The sequence below is a fragment of the Microtus pennsylvanicus genome, chromosome 3 (genome assembly GCF_037038515.1).
Source record: "Microtus pennsylvanicus isolate mMicPen1 chromosome 3, mMicPen1.hap1, whole genome shotgun sequence".
Lineage (NCBI taxonomy): Eukaryota > Metazoa > Chordata > Mammalia > Rodentia > Cricetidae > Microtus > Microtus pennsylvanicus.
Genome location: NC_134581.1, coordinates 70,283,444 through 70,305,445, shown reverse-complemented (window position 1 = coordinate 70,305,445; position 22,002 = coordinate 70,283,444). Strand labels below are relative to the sequence as shown.

At 42.6% G+C, this 22,002-nt stretch overlaps 1 protein-coding gene and 1 long non-coding RNA gene across 3 annotated transcripts; one reads left to right on the top strand and one right to left on the bottom strand.

The window, feature by feature from the left end:
• The first annotated feature begins 4 nt into the window (after positions 1-4).
• Positions 5-16,000, top strand: LOC142846095 (interleukin-18-like). 2 transcript variants are annotated; one of them, XM_075965965.1, is made up of 6 exons: positions 5-91; positions 9,270-9,355; positions 10,487-10,498; positions 12,363-12,497; positions 13,526-13,656; positions 15,647-16,000. In XM_075965965.1, the coding sequence occupies exons 2-6, from the start codon at positions 9,274-9,276 to the stop codon at positions 15,869-15,871; spliced, it is 585 nt and encodes a 194-aa protein (XP_075822080.1). In that variant the 5' UTR covers positions 5-91; positions 9,270-9,273; the 3' UTR covers positions 15,872-16,000. The 2 variants fall into 2 exon arrangements, with proteins under 2 accessions (XP_075822080.1, XP_075822081.1); XM_075965966.1 differs by lacking the exon at positions 10,487-10,498.
• Positions 16,001-17,452: 1,452 nt separating this feature from the next.
• Positions 17,453-20,179, bottom strand: LOC142847056 (uncharacterized). Its single transcript, XR_012910120.1, has 3 exons — positions 20,024-20,179; positions 18,231-18,482; positions 17,453-17,674 (listed from the first exon to the last, which is right to left on the bottom strand). It is a non-coding gene; the product is annotated as an uncharacterized LOC142847056 (long non-coding RNA).
• Positions 20,180-22,002: the final 1,823 nt, after the last annotated feature.

The following is a 22,002-nucleotide window of genomic DNA, read 5'->3' as shown; positions in this document are numbered from 1 at the left end:
CTGACAGGGCTGCCGCCTTCCACAGCTCCAGTGTTAGGAAGAAGAAAGAGCTTCCGAGTCACTTCCTCTCGGAGGGAACTATTTGGCCGAGGTAAGACAAGTCTCTATTTATTTGGAAACAATGGCATGAGGATTAGAGGCAGATAAGCCAAAATGCTCTAGAGGAACATGTCTCCTCTATCACCAAGACGGGAAGTCAGGAGCCATACAAGGAACAGAAGCTGAGAACAGGTTGTTCTTCTCTGCTAGATGTGAGTGTCACTTCAGGGCACAGATTCTGTTTCATCTTTTGAAAATTATTAGGGACCCTGGAGAGCTTTTCTTTCTCTTGACTATTTTTCATATTACTGTAAAGTACTGCGCTAGAAAAATATTTAAAGCTGAAAAAATTTTAAAGTAGTCACCTAGTGGTCTATTGTAAAGTACACCACATGTTTTCTTAAATAAATATTCTTTGAGAATCTCTATCCGAACACTCTACGGCTTTTTGTATATTTACAAATCTCTTTATGGTTTGACTGAATGGACGAAAGTAAGAATCTTCTTGCTTTGTTTTTAGACTGTTGTGATGGTAAGGTGCACAGACTTCTTCACCTCTGATACTCTCTTATCCACTTGTGAGAGTATGAGATCTAAAAAGCAATGGCATCATAGGATGACTAGAAACAGTTTTGGCTACCCTATGAAAGCAAAAGAGACCTCTTGCAAGGCTGATACTTGATAAGATCTGCAGCAGAAGGCTTGGGCAATATAGCATTCTTCGGGTAGACATTATTCCACAAGGGAAGGGCTGAATAAAATTATCTCTATTTTGAGGTCACATAACAAAACCAATCAAGAATGTCTTTAATCTCTTTACTTTTTGCCTATTTCCGGCTGACCAAATAATTTTATGACACGCTCCTGCAGAGTACCTTACCTCTTACCTGCAGAGTGACAAGAGCCTCGGAACAGAGAGAGGGGCTGTTAACCAGGGTGTGACTCCTCCGTAGGACTCTCAAAATTCTTCATATTTTTCCGTTTGCTGCAGAAGAGAACTGTTCCACCAGCCACCCCATCCCCACCACACCATTGTTCCCCAACACACAACTACTCTTCCCCAATGCCCTTCTCTCTCTGTTCAAATGTGGAGCATTCTTCAAAATTAACATCGACTCTCCTTTCACACACACTCATTCCAAGTATGTCAGTTTCATCTGACCTTTTTTGTCAATATTTAACAGTTATAATATATACCTGTCATTAATGATCTAATTTCCTGTTGTGTTCTGCCCCTATTGCTTCCACGTCCCACACACACATTTGTAAGATGGCACAATTGTCAAGGGCTAACTGACTTATTGAACTGAAATGTCACCTGGCCAGTGAGGTGACTCAACAAGTAAAAGAGCTGCCTCAAAGCCTGCTGACCTGAGATTGATTCATGGAATCCATACAAAGAGGGAAGGAGAGAATCAATTCCACACAGTTGCCCCTGACCTCCACGCATATCCCATCATACACTTATACACACAAACTAAATACAGGTGTTTTGGTTTGGGTTTTGTTTGTTTTGTTTTGTTTTGAGACAGGGCCTCATTTTGTAGCACTGACTGTCCTTAAACTCACTATGTAAACAAGGGTAGACTCAAACTAACAAAGATTCACTTGCCTCTGTCTCCCAAGTTCTGGGATTAAAGGTGTGCACTGCCTACACCTGGCTACAATAAAGATGGGTTTTTTTTTAAAGAATTGAAATGTTGAGTGTTGATCTTGCTGCCTCCAAGAAAACTTCCCATCTGATTGTAGAGATTTAATCTCGTAGCAGGGTCCTCTGTTCAGCCCATACCTATTCACAGAACTAGAGTTCCACAGAGAGGGCAAATGGGATTGTAAGTGCTTTTCAAGTTCACAGCATTTTACTTTTAATACAATACTATGTTTTTAAACTCCTAGTAATTTAAAAATTCTGACTGAATGATATTCTATAGCTGTGTATTGCCTTCCAATGGTTCTCAACCTTCCTAATGCTTTGACCCTTTAATATTTATAGTTCCTCATGTTGTGGTAACTCCTAACCATAAAATTATTTTCATTGCTACTTCATAACTGTAATTTTCTACTGTTATGAATCATAATGTAAATATCTGTGTTTTCTGATAGTCTTAAGTGACCCCTGTGGAAGGGTTGAGACCCACGGGTTGAGAATCACTACCGGAGGAAGTGGCTACTAGGACATTTGCCCTATATATATGGCTCTTTTGTGGCAGCTTTAACTATAGTCTAGAATTGCAGAATGCTGGGGCTGGAAAAGACCTTAAAACTTGACCTCCAGCTTCCTAGTTTTCCAAATGAAGAAACTGAGATCCACCGCTCCCCAAATTAAGTAACTTGCCCCAGGCAAAATTGGAACTCATGTGACCTAGCTTTCATCATGATATCCTGCCATTCACTCTCTGTGGTCTAGTTTTCAAAGGTCTATACAACTTTTTTGATTTGAAGAGCCAGTTCTTGCTATATTCTCTTGGGAGAGTCTTTATGAGAATATTAGATGCAGGCTTCAGAGATGACACGGTTGGAAAAGTATTCCAGGACCTGTGTTCATTCTCCAGAATGCAAGGTTAAAACCAAACAAACCTGGAGCGGTGCAGTGAGCTCCTAGCCCCAGTGCTAAGGTGACAGAAGCAGGTGCATCCATATGGAGCTTGCTGACCATCCAGTCCAGCCAGTAGCTAAATTCCAAGAGAGTGAGAGGTCCTGTCTCAAAAAAGGGGGAGGGTGTAGCCATCATATTGACTCAGAGGATAAGGGTGCCTGCCACCAGTCCTGGCCCAGAAATGACTTCTGCAAGTTGTCCTCTGACCTTAGGCATGTGGACACACAAACACAAAAATAAATATGGTTTCCTTACTTTTTAAAATGATGGATGGTACTTAGGGAATAACACCCACTGTCCTCTGGTCTACGCACACACACACACACATGCATGTGCATGCATGAACATTTACACACACACACATACATAAGCAAGAGACTATTAGGTAAAATGTTCAAGGCATTCTTATCCACTGAGAACTGTAGTTCATAGATTAGAATTGAGAAAGCAAAGAAACATGAGTCAGAAAAAATCAGAGAAAAAATGGGGAGAAGTTGTGAGGAGGAGATCATGATGTATCGAGAGCTAATGGAGGGTGAACAAAGCAATGAAAACTTCAAAGTAAATACATAAAACAAAATAAATTAGAAAAAAAGAGAGTGAGACAGTCTTACATTTGGATTCATCTGGTTTTAGGCTTCTCTTGTTTTCTTGCTTTCACTGAGTTTTAGAGGAAAGTTCCAAGGTCTGCCCCCCAAAATAGAATGTATTGACTCCACTACGACCAAGTAACTTTCTAAAAACTCAGTTTTAACCTGTCTTTCTCTTACCCAAGCCAAAACTGAACTAATATAATAGGAAAACAATGGTGTAACTTTATAAGTAATTGAAAATAATATGAATATTTTAAAATGAAATACTTGATCTAGCTAGAAGGTGGTGGTATGTGCCTTTAATCCCAGCACTCAGGAAGCAGCGCCAGGTGGATCCCTGTGAGTTCAAGGCTAGAATGGTCTACAGAGAGAATTCCAGGACAGCCAGGGCTACACATGGTCTATATTGGCATAATTTCAGAGCTGCTATGCCAAGGGGATTGGAAACTGTTTGCACTATTGCCAAGTGGAAGAACACCTTACCCTGGTAGGATTATCTACCTCCACTACTATGGCATAAGTTAAGCTATTCCTTCCATATTTCTGAAGCTCTCCCACTGAGCCCTAGTTCCAACCTTCCCCCTTCCTTTTTTTTTTTCAGATTTGGGTACAGGAGCTAAGTTTCTTAAGATAACCTTGAACTCACTCAGAATTACCCAAAGAAGGCCTCCTGTCTCAACCACCATTGTAACTCGGGCCACAGGCCTATGCCAGCAGACTGGATTATAATGCTATTATTAAACTATTATTTTATTTCAATGTGTGCATGAGACAGGTGTGTGGAAGTCAGAGGAAAACTTTTGTGGAGTCAGTTTTTCTCCATCTTTCTGTGGGTTGTGAGAATAGAACTCGGGTCTCCAGATATGGGTGGGCAGTGCCCAGAACCTTTTCACCAGCGATATAATGCTATTTTTCATCATAATTATTTTCTCTTCTTTTTGCCTTTTTGAGACAGGGTCTCACAAAACCCAGGCTAGACTCCACTTCACTGTATAGCTGAAGATGATAATCTTGAACCTTCTACCTCCACCTACCAAATGTGATTACTGGTGTATTTCAACACACCCAGGTTTAAATATGTTCAGATCTGATAACAATGTTATCAGGGTATGAAGGGGCATTGTTACTGTTTGTGATATGGACAATCTCTAAGTATATAAGTACAAGTAAGATGCGAGAATACAGTATTAAGTGGGCCAAAGTACCACCATGATAAGGTGTGAGGACAAAGCACCTTACAAAGCCTTCTTAATAATGCTGAGAAGGTGAATGGAAAGGAAGCATGCATCCAAGTTGACAGGTGTTAGCACGTGCACGCCAAAAATGCTGCCTCCACATTGTTACATTTATTACCAAGGACAAAATAATCGTGGGTGTGGGCTCTTCAGAAACTCGTTCTTTCTGAAAACTGTGACTACACTACACTTTGTATGGTAAAATGATGAAATCTCAAGCAAGCCTTGGTGGGGACCCTCCCTGCTTCCTGGCCCTTGACAAGGATGCTCCTCTGTCCTTACTGAACTAACATCAGTGGGAAAACTTTTCCAACACCGCCACGAGGAGTCCTTGCAACTCCAGCTCCTACAGCACCCACCATACCTTGCCTCCCCCACTGGTGTCTGAGTCACTGGAAGCTGGGAGCTAAGTTTCACTCAGCTTCTAGCCCCGCAGTTGACTCATACTAGGTGCTTAGTGAGTAAATGGTAAACAAGTTCAGGAACTATGGGAAAGAGTGTTTTGTTTGTTTTGAGGTTGTTATTGTAGTTTTTGAAGGGCTTAGCCTTGTGCATGCCAGCAAAGCTCTCAAACACTGAGCCACTTCCCTGTTTTTTTGAGACGGGGTCCCACTATGTAGCCCAGGGAGGCCCCTCACTAATACATGATCTTTGGCTTTGGCTTTTCGATGTTGGGAGCACAGACAAGTACCATCAGACCCATTTAGGAGTGGTAAATCAATAAATTATTGATTTATTTTATGTATGTGGATGTTTTGCATGCTTGTACGATTACTGCATGTGGGGGCCAGGAGAGGACATCAGATCCCTTGGAACTAGAGTTATAGGTGGTTGTGAGACATCATGTGGATGCTGAGAATGGACCTGGGTCCTCTTAAAGAGCAGTCAGTGCTCTTAACCACTAGGCTGCCTCTCCAGCAATAGGAGTAGTATTTTTAGAGTAGCTGAGTCCTTCTCTAAGGTCACTCATTCAATGAATAATTAAACACGCACTATAGTAAATAATAGTAATTTAAAAATCCAATTTTTGACCATAGTGTTTGCTGTATTCCAGGCAAATTAATTTTTTAAAAAATATGGGCAGAGCAGATATGGTATATGACTTTATTCCCAGCACTCAGGAGGAAGAGGCAGGTGGATCTCTGTGAGTGTGAGACTAGCTTGGTCTACAGAGAAAGTTCCAGTACAGCCAGGGCTACATAGAAAAACCCTGTCTCAAGAAAAAAGGAAGGAAGGAAGGAAGGAAGGAAGGAAGGAAGGAAGGAAGGAAGGAAGGAAGGAAGGAAGGAAGGAAGATATGTACATTATATAGTATTAGAGAAAATGACATAAAGCTATTAATTCACTAATGACAAATCAAAATAGAGACCCACCGTTTACTTCTCTGATCCCCTTCCTTCTTCAATCGTATCCCTGCTACTTTTTGTAGTTTTTAAATATAGATTCTGCTTCAGAGAGAAAATATGGTATGCTTGTCATTCTGAGTCTGGCTTATTTCATTTAAGATGGTGACTCCTGGTTCCAACCATTTTCCACTAAGTAATGGAATTCATCCTTCTGTATGGCTGAATAATACTTCATTGTGTAAATATGCATCTTTACCTATTCATCTGCTGGTGGACACCAACTGATTCTATAACATGGCCCAGGGAACAGCGCCATGAGTAACACAGATATATATGCTGGTATCCCCACTGTGTGTGGCTTTGATTTATTTGGGTATATACCCAGGAGTGATACACCAGGATAATATGAAAATTCTCCATTTATTTTTGAGACCTCCATTGTGATTTCCATAGAGATTAAACTAAGCTACATTCCTGCCAGGAACATAGAAGGTTCCTTTTTCTCTGCATCCTTGTCAGCTTTGTTAGAAATTCTTTTTTGTTTTGTTTTTGTTCTTGTGTTTTCTTGATGATAAGAATTCTGAGTGGGGTAATTTTGTAAGATTAATTTTTTATAGTTTTAAATCATGTGTGGGCTTGTGCAACTGTGGAGGGTGGGCCTGTATTTGCTCCCACGGAGGCCAGAGACATCAGGTCACCTGGAGCTGGTGATTATAGGCAATTGTGAGCCAGCTGATGTAGGTGCTGGGAACTGAACTCAGATCCTCTGAAGACCAGTACATGCTCTCGGGCACTGAGCCATCTCTCCAGCAGCTCAATGCATTTTTAATTCGTGTTTCTCTGGCAGCTAAAGCTGTGAACCTCCTTTTCATGTATTTTTCAGCCATTTGTAGTTCACTGAAAAGTGCACATTCAGTTCCTTTACCCATTTATTGGTTAGAATATGAACCAAGCATGATAACTATTTACCTTTGGATATAAGGAACTGAAGCTAGGTCGAATAGGTAAACATCTACCATGTAACTAATACTTTAGGTTGGTTTCATTAAAATTAAGTTTTTCAACTGAGTTTTAATTTCCACTCATTGTAAGTACCTGCTCTCAGATTATATTAAAATTTAGTGAGTTCAAGAGCAAAGATTTATAAACACCCCTTAAATGCTACTGTCATTTTCTATAGCTATAACACAATGCCTAAAACTAGATGATTTAGATGAAGGAGTGGGGGACAGCAGGGGATAGGGAGGGAGACAGAAAGAAAGACACAAAGAGACTTAAAAGTAATAAATACAAATTATCTGTAATCATTTGTAATTAAAACTCCAGGGGACCCAAAGACTCAAACACACGCATGCACGCACGCACGCACACGCAGACACACACACACACACACAGGAGACAGAGAGAGAGAGTTAAAATAAACCTTCTTTAAAGTGGCCTCTCTTGAGAAAAGCACTAATCCATTCCTTCCTGTGGGCTACTCCACAAGGCCCCACCTCCAGCACTGACACATGAACACCAACTCTCATCATGATTCTTGGTACCTACAAACCATAAAAACAATTAACACTTGTGACTCAGACACAGTCCTGGGAGCTCCGTTCATTAACTTCCTCACCACACAGGACACCAGCTGCTCCCTAGAACCTGCTGTGGTGTAGGGGAAGTTCCAAGTCTTCCTGAAGGTCCCATATTTGAGTCTGCTGAAATAAGACTGCAGTCAACAGATTATCGGAAGCAAAGGCTACAAGAGACAATTAACACGTGCAAGCACCTGAGCACCCTGAAACATTATAACTTTCCGAAGCCAGGAGCGAAGTTGGGATTCCTTACTCAGAGAGGAAGTAGAAGGCTTGCAGGTGATTTTAAAGCAGGATGAAATACTGTTGGGGGAGCCTGACCACAGAGTCAGATGCAGACAAGGAGGCCACACCTGGGATCCCAACACTCCAGCAGCTGAGGCAGGAGGACTATGATTTCTACAGGACCCCATCTCTATAGGGGAAAACAGAGAAGTAAATGATTGAAGGTAATTGTGTTCCTCTTTAGTGGACCCGCCTTCAGGAGACAGAGAACTTCAGAGAAGTCTCTTTGCTACTACAGGAGAGGAAGGTGTCAAGAGAACCTTCCAGTAGCTACGGGAAGGACAGAGAGACCTGAGGAGGCTGCTTTCATCAAGTTCGTCATCAACACATTAAAGTAAATGCAGGAAACTCATTAAATTAGAATAGTTATTAAAAGCCAAGGAGGCGGTTATTGTAAAAAAATGTACTGTTTTTTGTGCTCCTAATTAATACATAAAGCAACAAGATCTACTGAAGAAATTTCAGGTGATAAAGCTTAAACCATCTCAAGACTCCTGGGACCTACAGTGGCTGCTAATAAGTGAGCATTTCAACTAGTAGCAGGGTCAAGGCACTGTGGTTTGTTCCTTCATAACCCCAGGAGGAGGGCTACATTTCAGCTTAGAAATAAATTAGAATAAATATGTATTGTTTTTCTCCCCAAAGTCACAGATTTCTCATACTTGGGACTCCATGGCAAACCCTTACCCCGTGACAAAACTCTGGAAGGACATACACATAAAATATAGAGTAGGGTGAGGGAAAGGGGGAAAGCAAATACATGGAGGTTGTCGCAGAAACACCATATTTATGTAATATTCATGCATGAACACAGACAAGCCAGACTTCAGGTCAAAAGCTGCTGCTGCCTTTGGAGGAAACCCACCAAATGTCAGAACCTCTCAGCCTTCTCCCACCCTGCCCCAAACACTAGGTGGAAATGCCACCTCTGTCTCCTCCTCTTCTTTACCACTGTAGCAGTGAGGTCACGAACCTTCAGCATCTCATCTACAGGAGGCCACTGGCTTTTCAGTTCAGATAGAACTGGTCCCCAGTATTTCTAGCATCCCCAGTGAACACAAAACTAATCATTCACTAGGGAGCCATATTTTCACTAGGGATTCATAGCACTCCTAGCCAGTATTCGCTAGGAGTAACCCTTTAAATTATTATGAAACAGCATTCTCCTGGTTCCAAATAGCTAAGGGTTTGCAAAGAACATAAACGTGCGTGCTACAGACTCCTGCTTCACATGTATTAAACATTGCAGTTTCCATCAGCATACTGAATGATGAATGACTTTCAAATGCGAAGGTTTAGAAGGCAGTATTAAGGAGCTGGAGAAATGGCTCTACCATTAAAAGCACTGGCTACTCTTCCAGAGGACTGGGGTTCAGTTTCCAGCACCCACATGGTGCCTCACAACCATCTGTAACTCCAGTTGGAGGGGATCCAATGCTCTTTTCTGGCCTCCATGAGAACTGCATGCCTGTGGTGCACAGACATACACGCAAACAAAAATAAATCTAAAAAAAAAAAAGGTAAGAGGTCTGTTCATTTTATGTGTACGAAGAGCAATCTCTGCCTCTTCATGGGTGACTCTTTGCTTTCCTTAGAATAATGTTGGCTGCCACACTGGAAGAAGGCTCGTGCATCAACTTCAGGGAAATGGCATTTATTGACAACACACTTTACTTTATACGTAAGTCTAAACCAATAAGATAAATGTGGGGCTCGGGTACAGGTTTTCAACTAGAAATGAAATTAAGAAGTGAGTTTGGATTCCTGTTTGTCATCAAATTCTACCAAAATATTAATGACACCCCCCCACACACACACACTCCGCTTTAAAAATAACACAAAACAAAACAGATTTCCAAGATTCAGTGCCCTGCCCCACGTCCTGGGTTGACACTGCAGCAGTTTGTCAACAAAGTGGTGTCTGATGCCCTCATGAAAATGTACCATTGAGGAAACACTTCTTCCCAAAAGAAATGCAATTTATGAGATTCTAGGCCTAGAGTTCTGTCTACACCATTCATGTTAATAGATTTGACCAAAAAAAAATAATTCTTTTAAATAAGATTCTTTGGGCGACTTGACTTCACTGAAAGTTCAGCTTTCTTTGGAAGCTTCATGGAAAATCCTTAGATGTCTTGCATTTAAACAATAAACATAAAAGGAAAGTTTGCCACTTTATTAAAAAATACTTTAGCTATGTACTGAAATTACAAATCCTGGATTTAAATTGTTAATTATTGCTATTTTATGTGTGTACTTGTTTCTCCTGCATGTATGTCTGTGCAATATGTGCAGGGAGTGTCCTTGGAGGCCAAAAAAGGGTGTGGATCCCCTGGAACTGGAGTTGCAGAAGGTTGTGAGCTGGAAATTGAACCTGGTCCTTTGGAAGAGCAGACAGTGTTTTAAGAACTGAGTCATCTCTCTAGCCCTAGATTTAAGTTTAAACCTAACATACTTGTGTACACACAACCCCTAATAACCTTAATTTTATGGGCTCCTGCATACTTGTCATGTGATATTCCTAATGGAGGTCAACAGAGCCCATCACCATTATATAGAGGTGAGGAAGTGAGGAGTGGGGGCAGGTGAAATTCTGTGAGTTTACAAAGTAAGTTGAAAGGCAGCCAGAGATTTTTAGTAAGACCTTGGAGAGAGAGAGGAAGAGAGAGAGAGAGAGAGAGAGAGAGAGAGAGAGAGAGACAGAGACAGAGACAGAGACAGAGAGAGAGAGAGTTCCAAAAGTGAGGGGGAGGGGACATGATGAGCTGAACTATATAATTTAACATATTATGTTTCTTTTTCCTCCCTTTAGCTGAAGATGATGGTAAAGTATAAATTTATTTTTCTCTCTTTACAAATTAGAAGATACTTAGACACGTCTATTGTCTGCTGGGAGAAACTGTCCATAGAGATGTCCAAGGGGTAGTTAATAATTACAGTTGCATTATATTCAGATAATTCTATGGGAGAGCATATTAAAACTTGAATTCCTCGGCTAATTGACTTAGGTTGTTTCTGTCTTACTTCTGCTGATTATAGCACCCTTGCATGGTGCTTGGACATTTCTGTTGTCTGGCTTGATTTGACACTGGTTGCTATTACGTAGCCTACACTAACCGAGAAGTCACTCTATCACCTGGACCGGCCTCAAACTGTGACCCACCTGCCTTCACCTCCCGAGTGTAGGGTCACGAGTGTGCAGCAGCACATGCAGCAGCATTCTTGTACAACAGCATTAGCACATGTGTCTCACTGTTTCTTCAGAATAACCTCTAGGGAGCAGAACTGCAGGTTGGCAAATCAAAGCCTCAATGGTCCCTCCATTGAGTTTATTATGTACTAGCAAGAGATAATTCCCTAGCCTGGTGTGGTGGAATATACCTTTAATCCCAGCATTTTGGGAAGCAGAGATAGGCATATCCCTAAGTTTGAGGCCATCCTGATCTACAGAGCAGATGCCAGGAAAGGTAAGTTTATACAGAGAAACAATGTATTGAAAAATAAATAAATGAGAGAGAGAGAGAGAGAGAGAGAGAGAGAGAGAGAGAGAGAGAGAGAGAGAGAGAGAGAGATTTCTTTAGGCCACCAGCTCACAAAAAATAACCCGGAGACATTCTTAATTATGTAGGCTCGGCCTTAACTTAGGTTTGCTCCTAAATAGTTCTTAATACTGAAGTTAACCCATTTCTATTCATCTATGTGTTCCCACGTGACTCATAACTTTTTATCTCCTCTCCTGCATGTTTGTTCTCTCTGCCTCCAGCTTGAGACTTCACCTTTCTTCCTCCCAGAGCACTCTGACCAAAAGTCTGCCTTATACCTTTTGCCTAGCCATTGGGTGTTTAGCATTTTATTAAATGAATCACAGTGGCACCACACCACACAGTGTAAAGAAATATTCCAAAACGAGAGAGAGAGAGAGAGAGAGAGAGAGAGAGAGAGAGAATTCCCTGACAGGGAAAAAGATCCTGAGAACAAGCTGCAACTACAGCTGTGAGAGACGGAGCTCAACCAGAAGCAAGGACTGGCAATTGACAGCCTGTGGTGGCATAGCTCTCATATTTGCATAAGTAGGTTGAGGATTTGGGGTTTTGGTAAATTGATTGTTGTTTTGGTTTGGCTTTTGGTTTTTCAATGCAGGGTTTCTCTGTGTAGCCCTGGCTGTCCGGGCACTAGCTCTGTAGACCAGGCACAAACTCATTGAGATCTGCCTGCCTCTGTCTCCCCAGTGCTGGGATTAAGTGTGGGCACCACCGCCTCGTATTTGATTAAGGATTTAAGGTACTAACATTATAGTAGTATAACATTATAGTAGTGCTATAATGAAGCACTACTAGGTGCAGTTATGAAGGGAAGGGCAGGCAGAAGATCAGCTAGGGAAGAGGTCCCAGAGGAAGGAGACTACAGGGTTTGTGATGTCTAAGAACATGGACAGCAGGAAGGAAACGGTAAGAACACAAAGGAGACTGGCCAGGAAGCAAAATACTCGAACCTTTGGAGGGAGAGTAGTTCCGAGTGCAATCAGGAAACCCGGTGTGCTCTTAGGAGCACAGTGACGCTCAACAGGGGAACTTGCTCATTGCTGCTTCTAGAGCAGAGGGTTGTGCTGACTCCGCAAACAGAATTACTAGGTGTGTCTGTGGATCTAATAAAACAACTTACCATTAATGATTCAATGTGTGTTATAGGAAACCTGGAATCAGACAACTTTAGCAAGCTTCAGTCTACAACCACAGTAATACGAAATATGAATGACCAAGTTCTCTTTGTTGACAAAAGAAATCCACCTGTGTTTGAGGACATGCCTGATGCTGACCAACGTGGTACTTTTCTCTGCCTATTTAAAAACATGACGACCACCCACTTCTCCCCACTCCATTTACTGCCCACATTTTCAAATGTCAGGTCCTGTCCTTAGATGGAAATTCTAAGTAGTAAACAGAATTCCACTTTAGAGAGCACCCTTTTTATAAATGGAGTGGGCGGGGGTAGATGCAATAAAGACACTGGTAGAGGTGACCCCTCTCTGGATCTATGGGAGCATCACCGGTTCCCCTAGATCAATTGTATTCTCCATAGAAGAACCTTCTCAAATTGGATCATTCATCCCCACTGGTTATAGCTGAGCATACTGCAGACACCATCAAAATTCAAATGAAAAGTAAAACACAAGCATTTCAAATGAATATCTCTTCCACCAGAGCATGAGAGTGTCTCAAGACTTAAGTTCCAAATATCCCAGTTTGGGGCCTAGTTGAATGTATATTCTTGAAAACAAAAAAAGAGACCTATCCTAAGTTTTTTTTCTTAACAAATGCTTTTAATTCTCTATTGGATATTTAACAATTAAACATAGTCTTTAGACTCAGAATAACATTCTGTTTTTGGATTGGCTTTATTTTTGATTTGAAACAGGATCTCATTACGTACCCCTGGTACATAATCCTGGAATTCACTTTGTAGACCAGGATGACCTAAAAACTCACAGAGATCCTCCTGTCTCTGCCTCCAGAGTGCTGGGATTATAAGTGTCTACATCCACACCTGGCAGGGTTTGTGATATCTTTGACACACTCAAGAGAAATATCAGAAATCAAGAAAAATGTCAAACTATCTTTAACATACTCAGAATATTTTACCACACTCATGTTGCACACCTACGGTTTCTACACCCTGTAAGTGTAATTTAAGGGGAGTGTGGCCAGCTGGGCTTCAGGTCTGTTGGCCCTCAGGCCAAACCTTCACTGCATGGTTGTGACTGACCTATTCTTTGGTTAAATTTCTATAGATGCCAGTTTGGGGGAGGGGAAGTATTCCAATTAATGGTCTCATTTATTAATATTTATTTCAGCTAATCCCCAGACCAGACTGATAATATATATGTATAAAGATTCTGAGGGAGGAGGCATGGCTGTGACCCTCTCTGTGAAGCATGAAACAATGTCTACTCTCTCCTGTAAGGACAAAGGCATTTCCTTTAAGGTAAGATTCAGTTTCACTTTGATTTTAGTCATATTAATGAACAAATTATAAACGTCAGATATCCTCAGGCCAATTGTCTAGAGCCCAAAGAGCAGACACAACCACTGAAGTGGATGAGTATGGGGAGCTGTCCACCCCTTCAGTCTAGTGTGCTGATACTCGGTGGTCTCATTTTGTCTCTGAGTCTGTCTGAGAGAAAGAGACAGCTGAATGTATTCAAACCAGGTTTCTTGTATCCCAGGCTGACCTCAAACTCAGTATATAGTTGAGGGTGACCTGGAACTTTTAACTTTCCATTTATGTTCCCAGATGCTAGGATTACAGGTGTATGTGCTGTGCCAGGTCTCATGCTCAGGAGCTCCCACTAATGCAGACGTTATCCATCGTTGCTATAGACTAGCTTCTGGTCAGACCCAACTTCATTTCCCTGTCATATGGCTAGAGTTTGTGGCCAAGGATCACTTCTTATTTAGATCTTAAGCCTCGCCTTGGTCCTAGATCATCTCCTGAAGCTTAAAGTCTCTGTCTAAGTGGTGGTTTACCAGGCATAGCTTAGAAGCCGATGCTAATAAGATAGCACCTCATTCTACCATCAGTCATGGCCAATACTAGGTTGATAAATATCCAAGAACTATGGCTGTCAATTTAACTAGTTCCACTGAAAGGACACCTTCCGAATCTTCTATGCATATTAAGAAGATAGAATCATTTTTAATTCTAGAGGTTTCTTGGTCAGTCCTTAGGATCATGGGGATCTTTGCTTCCATATGGTCAAATTTAATTCCAAACTATCACTTCTATGAAAACACAGAAGAACCTTGGGCAGTTCTCATATTTTCTAATACATCCTAAAAGGAAAACAAGATGTGAGAATAGATAAAACCAGGCACTCCTAGAAGTTAACAGCCCCGGTGAGAGAGACTAGTTTCTAGTCAGCTAATCCTGACTAGGACCCTGCTGTCTGGACAAAACATACAGGAATCAGTGCTTATACTAAACTCAGGACAGAAGGGAGAGACTACTGTGCATTGTTATACTTGGAAAGCAGAGTCAGGGGCCACAGACTGAGTCTGTGCAGCTGGGCTATTGGGGAACCCAAGACTCAGCTGGAGAACAGCTGCTGGTCTAATCACACTACAGTGTAGTATCAGGATCACAGAAAGAAGGAGCTGAGATTCGGACACCTCCCGCACCTCTCATGATGATTCAGAAACTAGAGCTACTGAGCCAAAGTGGGGAGTCTGTCAGTGTGTTAGCTAAGAACAACTAAAGAAGACAAGAACTGAAACTAGCCCGATGAGATGGTCATCTCTGCTAGAACTTCTCTTCATCGTTAGCATACCTGGACTCCCTTGGTGGAAGAGAACAGAAGGAAGGTCTGGGCATAGGGGAACCAGAGGCCTGTGTGTTGATGAGGGTGCCAGGTGGAAAAGGTCAGAACAGACAGGAAAATAGGAAGTTAGGAATTAAAGAGAAGCAGTCAGTACTTCTAACTTCAGAGAGTTTTTTCTTAACTCCTGAAAAACATAAAGCTGCTTCAGGTCTGTTTAATAATACACTTCTAAATAAAGTGCACATATTAAAACTGTTAAAGGCATTTTAAAAAAAATTTCATTTTCTGTATGCACAACTGTGTGTACGTGTGTTTCTTTGGAGGCCAGAATGGGAAGCCGGATCCCCTGGTGCTGGAGTTTGGGTATTTGTGAGCTTACCCATGAGGGTGTAAGCGCCAAATACCAGACTCTGAAAGACCAGAACAGGAAGCCATCACTCTGGGCTCAGTTCTCTTATCCTTACAAAGAGAGTAATGTTGGATGGTGCACATCCCTTTCTGCTCAACACCTGAGAGTCAGAGGCAGGCAGACCTTTGTAAGTTTGAAGCTACCCAGATCTAAATGAGTTCTCGGACAACCAGGACTGTTAGACCGAAAAACCCTGTCTCAAAAAACAAATTATAACAAATATTATGTAATGTGCGTTTTCTCCACAGGAAATGGATCCACCTGAATATATCGACGGTACTAAAAGTGATCTCATATTCTTTCTGAGAAGTGTTCCAGGACACAATAAGATGCAGTTTGAATCTTCACTATACAAAAGACACTTTCTAGCTTGCAAGAAGGAAGATGAATTTTACAAGCTCATACTGAAGGAAAAGAGTGAAAATGGGGATAAATCTGTAATGTTCACTGTTACTAGCTTACCTCAGAGTTAGGTACTAAGCATTTTTGTGTACCAGAAAGATGAGTAGATTACATGAGCCTTATGATAATCCGTTCTGTGTTGCCATAGCAAAATACCCCAGGCTGCATAATTTATAAAGCAAACAGGTTCATTTGTCTCACGTGTCTAGTCCAATTCCTACGTCCTGGTGAATGGCCCTGGCTGCATTACAGCATACAAGATAAAAGGAAAGGAATCAGCTGCATGTGAATTAGCACATGGGTGAGCCTCACTTCATAGCAACTCTTTCTTGAGAGAGGCTTCAGCCCTTCCCAATGCTGGAAGCCTCAGGAGATGTTCACCTCCCATCTCTTAAATATATCACCACCTCAACATGGTTATACTGGCGATCAAGTTTCCAGCAAATCTATTCACGTGACAGTGAAATAAATACTAATAATGACCTCAACATGCCATTTAAGTATGATACTAATTATGATATTTTTTAAGTAGCACTTATGGGGTAGAGAGATGGTTCCGTGATTAAGAGCACTTGCGATACACACACACACACACACACACACACACACACACACACACATACATACATATACATGCAGTGGGTTTTTTTTTCCATGGGTGTTATGTCCCTGGAACTGAAATTAACAGACAGTTGTGAGCTTCCATGTGGATGCTGGGCATTGAACCCAGGTCCTCTGGAAGATCCTGTTAACCACTGAGCCATCTCTGCAGACCCCTTCCAGAGGACTCTTGTATATATGATGGGGTATGCACATGCCACCCTGAGTGAGGGGAGTCAGTTCTATCCTTCCATCTTTTTTTTTCACGGCCACTTGCATCTTTTACTTCCGTGCATTACAGTTTGGATGTAGGCTGCTCCTACCAAAGCTCACATTGAAGTGTGGCTGGTGATACAGTTGTGTCAGAATATAGGATTTTTTTCCTTTTTTTATTATTATTTATTTATTTATTAAAGATTTTTGTCTCTTCCCCGCCACCGCCTCCCATATCGCTCCCCCTCCCTTAACAAACTCCCCCTCTCTCATCAGCTCAAGAGAAGACAGGTTCCCTGCCCTGTGGGGAGTCCAAGGACCTCCCACCTCCTTCCAGGTCTAGTAAGGTGAACATCCAAACAGCCTAGGCTCCCACAAAGCCAGTACGTGCAGTAGGATCAAAACCCAGTGCCATCCTTCCATCTTTGTGTGGGTTTCAGGTTCCAGGTTCCAGGACTCAAACTCAGATTGCGAGGCTTGCATAGCAAGTGCCTTTATCTGTTGTGTCAATTCGCTGACTGTGTTATGTGCTGTCTTAGCCATTACAATTTTATTTCACTGGGAGAAGTTGAAGCAAATCAACAATATTAGGCAGTTTACATTGTCTGTGACCACAGCTCCAGCATCTCTGACACCTTCTGGTTCTCCTCTCTCTCTGTCTCTGTCTCTGTCTCTCTCTCTTTCTCTCCCCTCTCTCTCCTATGTCTCTCTCTGTCTCTCTCTCTGTCTCTCTCTCTCTCTCACACACACACACACACACAACACACACAAACACACACTTAAAAATAAAATCTAAGCAGAGAACACATCTAACAGCAACTTTATTTTATCATCCCTGGTCAGGGCTCTCTGGTCCGTTTGGAGTTAGGCCTGAAGGACTGAATTCTGCCCTCTTTGCTGTCTTTCAATCATTTCCTTGAGACTGAATCTGAGTCTCCCTATGGCCTTGAACACATTCTTCTGCCTGACACCCCCACTGCAGGTTTTATGTGCAGGCACCACATGTTTTCTGGACAGTTTTGTTCTCTCTCGCTTCTCATCGGTCTCCTGAAGGTTGATACCTATAGAATAGGGTGGAGACCATGACAGAGTCTGAATTTCAGAGTCAGACAACCCCTTAAAGTGTGGGGTGCAGTACTGTGATGGAGACTGGATTTGGGGGTCAGAAAACCTCATTTTGAATCTCGTCCCATAACCTAAGAACCAAAATGGAGAAGAGATATGGACATGGATATACTCTTTCTGGGGGATCAATGGACAGACATTCACACTGGAAACCACAGAAATGCCTCCTCCGTAGGGTAGCGGTGTGGATCACATGACGCAAAGTGGCATACAGCCCTGGACTACTTGACACTTCTCCATGTGTCCACCACTCACTTCCTCCTCGGCTCGTCACTCACACATCACGTCTCAGACATGAGGCCTTTCCCTCCCCCTGCACTCCCCTCCCCCACCACACACACACCATTTTGCTTCTTTTCTTCCCATCTTCTCTCAACACATGGGCTTTATAATATGAGGAGAAAATGTAACCTCATAAAGCCTATTCCATTTTCCTTGTTGGTTTTTCCAATTCCCACCCCCTGATTGCTGCACAAGACAATTCTAATTTACCTAGTGCACAGAAACAGCTGCTCACAACTGGAAACCTTGTTGCTGTACTGACAGTTTTCAACCCAACAGCTGACTGGGCTGTAGTCACAGCTTCAAGCAGCCTCAAAATTTCCTCCAGTGGTGTCTGAGCTGTTGGCTCATGGCTGAGCCTCTCACTCTCAAGGTGGGCTTTCTGGGGGAGGGTGGATGTTTTTGTTTTTGTTTTTGCCAGGATCTATATTCAATGTATTCCACAGAGCTCAGATCTGAAGACTAGAAAATAAAAACAATAAAGGGCATAAACACTGAAAAAAAAAAAACTCAAACTTGAGACAAGAGACCATGAGGCTCAACCTGCCCAAAGCAGGTCTACACTGGAGGCATTTCTCCCTCCTCTTCCCCACCCCCATTACTTCCTCCCCTTTCTTTTTTCTTTTCATGTTCTGTATTAGTTAGGGATCTCTAGAGAAACAGAACTGGTGGAATAGGCATGTACAACACACGTGTGCATGTGTGTGTGCGCACACACACACACACGACTTATTAGAGTGGCCAGTAGGTTGTAGTTCAGCACGTCCAACAATGGCTATATACCAAGAAAGTCCAAGAACCTAGATGTTGCTCAATCCATGATGCTGGAGAGCTCAGCTAACATTTACTACACACCAGGATCCCAAAGAAATAAGCCCTAAAGCCAGTGAAGGGATGGACTTACCAGCGAGAATAAGGGTGAACAGGCAAAAAAAAGAGGAAGCCTTCTTCTTCCAGGTCCTTTATACAGGCTACCACTAGATGTATGGCTCAGATTAAAGGTGGGTCTTACCAACTCAAAACATCGGGATTAAGGTATATCTTCTCATCTCAGAATAGCTGATTTAAACATAGGTCTTTCCCACTACAAATGATTTAATTAAGAAAAACTTCCTCACAGGTGCACCCAGTCACTTTGGGCTTTTGTTAATTCCACATATTCTCAAGTTGACAACCAAGTATATCCATTCGGACTCTTACACTGAAGGACAGTCTGCACAAAGTTTTTGAAATTGTTAATTCACTTTGCTGTAGCTTTTTGATGTAAGAAAAAGTAAGAATTTTCTCAGAAAGCTCTCAGATGTCACGCCCTGAACACAATATATTTTCAAGATTTTAATTTCTAAGATATGGACATGCATGGGAGACCGTATATGTGAGTGTACTGCCCGGGGAGGGCAGAGAAGGGCATCGGGTCCCCTGGAGCTGGAGTCACAGGCAGTTGTGAGGCACCAGACATGGCTGCCTGGAACTGAGCTCGGTTCTCTGTGAGAGCAGGAGCAACTCTTCCCTGCTGAGCTGTCTTCCCACCCCACCATATGTTCACTACCAGAAGCACACAATACTTTTAACCATGGTGGTACAGTCCTGTAATCCCAGAACTCTGGGGGGAAAAGCAAAAGATGAGAAGTTTAATGTCGTTCTCTACGGTTATAGCAAATATTGAGGCCAACTTTGGCTGCACGGGATGGGTAAGGACCTAGTCCTCCACTACGATGATCACACCGTGGCACAGCCTAAGACGTCGTCCCTTGTACTCTCTGGCTGGCTGCTCACAAACGTGCTACTTAGCAGACTCTCACTCCTGTCCCTGAAACCCTGGAGCAGTGTGGCTGTCTCCACCAGCATGAGTGACATTCGTGGTCACTGCTCTGGGATCCATTTTCATTCCGTCCTTACACATGCAGGTTTCTAGGCCATTGGTGTTGATTGACAGAGCCACCCGCATGCCTCCCAGAGCCCCTGGCAGAGTTCCATCCACTTGGGCATTGTCCTATCCTTACCTTGATGACATTTCCTTACTCACAGTGGTCCTCTGAGGGTGAGTGTGGGAAGGATGTTTGTCCAAATCGAGTATTTTCCCACGGCTGAAAGAAGAGAGAGTCCTTTCTGAACAGGTCTAGGTGAGTCCAGGAACTGACATGGTCATTGTTTGCTTAATATTAAATTATTTTGTACTGCTAGTAGGGAAAGAGCCAGCCTTAGTAGAAAGTCTATACCCAGAGGGAAGAGCAAGGAGCCAGCGCCTGACAGAAAACCATTCCTGCCTCTGATCCTTTAACAAGGAGCTTCTATCAGCATTAACTGGATTTCCTATGGCCCTTACCTGAGAGTCAGCAGAGTAAACCAGTCAGCCTCAGGAAAGCTCCTTAGAACACTGAATGCCCGGCTTTCTGGACTCTGCTGGACTGCTCTGAAGCAGGTCTTACCTGCTGTCCCCTATTTCTTTTACACTGGAGCTGTATTCTAAAGACAGCATATGGGTCTTGTTTTTGTGTCTCATAAATGCACAGTGAGGATATCAACCTCCCCTGACCCTTGAACTCAACAGGGAAGCTCTCATTGGATCTTCTCCCACCTCCTCCCCAGATCCATTTTTTCAGGAGGAGGCTGAGCCTGCACAGCCTATAATTCCACACCACTGGTCTCAGAATTACAGGTCATTTGAATACTTTAATTTTCCAAGGCTGGACTGTTGGTACAGTATAGAGTAAAATGGGCACATGGGAAGAGGCAAAGGAAGGATGATCGAGGTTCAAAGCCATCTTTACCAGCGCAGAAAATATAGAACTAACCTGGGGTAGAACAGACCTTTCTTTAGAAAGAATAAACAGAATAAATAAAGAAACCCAGGGAGCTGGTGAGATGGCAGCCTGCTTGAGGCCTGGGACCCACAGCTAGGGGAAAAGCACCTGCTCCTGTGAGTTGTCCTCTGACCTCCTCTGTAGCATGAGCTTGTGTGCAAACACACAATAATACATAAAATAGAACTCAAAACCTTGCAAGCCTCCAAAGCACTGAGGCACTCAAGAGCCTAGACTGTCTGAGGGCAGAAGGTGACATCTGTGACTCAGGCTTTGTCATTTATCAGTGGCCGACAGCCTCAGAATCTTTCGTGGTTAAAGATTTACTATAAAAGCAGAATGCCAATACCTTCTAGCCCAAGAGCGGTGAGGTCACAAGCAGGCTGCACACAGTGTGCAGAGCCAACACGCTGGCCCTGCCTGGTCAGCATCCCTCTGTCAGCTTGATAACACTGCACACCCAAGTCTTCCAGTAAGTGACTGGAGAGGTGCCAGCTTCTCTCTAGCACCCTCACGGGGATAGGTGACCAGGGCAAAGGATCAAACTTGCCCTAATTAAATGCTTATTGTATGCCATTCAGCATGTCAATTACTATACAGATGCCCACAAGTCAAGTTCCTAACTCAGTCTCCAAAGTCAGGCAAGTCTCAGGAAGGTGCGCACAGTTGCTTAAGGGAGCAAAACCTTTAAAAAAGATTAAGTAAGAGAGGATTTTGTCACTTTTCTAGGTAGTCATTAAGCAATGTGCTATATCCTTTTATTAGTAGTGGTGCAGTAGCAGTATTTATTAGGGTCAAAGAAGTGGTATGTTTCTGCATGCGTGTGTGTGTGTGTGTGTGTGTGTGTGTGTGTGTGTGTGTAGGTAGGGTCTCTTATAATCCCAGGCTGATGTCAAATTCACTGTTGCTGAAGATTACTTTGAGCTCATGATTTCCTGAACTCAGCCTCGAAGATCCTGGGCTCATAGGCGTGCACTGCCATTGCAGCCGTGGTGAAAATAAACCTGCTGAAGGTGGCTTAATGCATCAGCTTCAGTCAAGGAGCAGCATAATCTCAAACCTCTGCCTTTCCAGACATTCATTTACACTTATAATTAATTATCTTTGAACTTAGTTTTTTTTTTATTTTTGAGACATGGTTTGACTGTGCAGCCTTGACTGGCCTAGAACTTGTAATG

Bases quoted from the DNA above. Each gene is read 5' to 3' on its own strand.
- LOC142846095 (XM_075965965.1), top strand. From the start codon at position 9,274: ATGTTGGCTGCCACACTGGAAGAAGGCTCGTGCATCAACTTCAGGGAA. The intron at 12,498-13,525 runs GTACTTTTCTCT...TATTTATTTCAG, and splicing joins GCCTGATGCTGACCAACGTG to CTAATCCCCAGACCAGACTG. The intron at 13,657-15,646 runs GTAAGATTCAGT...TTTTCTCCACAG, and splicing joins ACAAAGGCATTTCCTTTAAG to GAAATGGATCCACCTGAATA.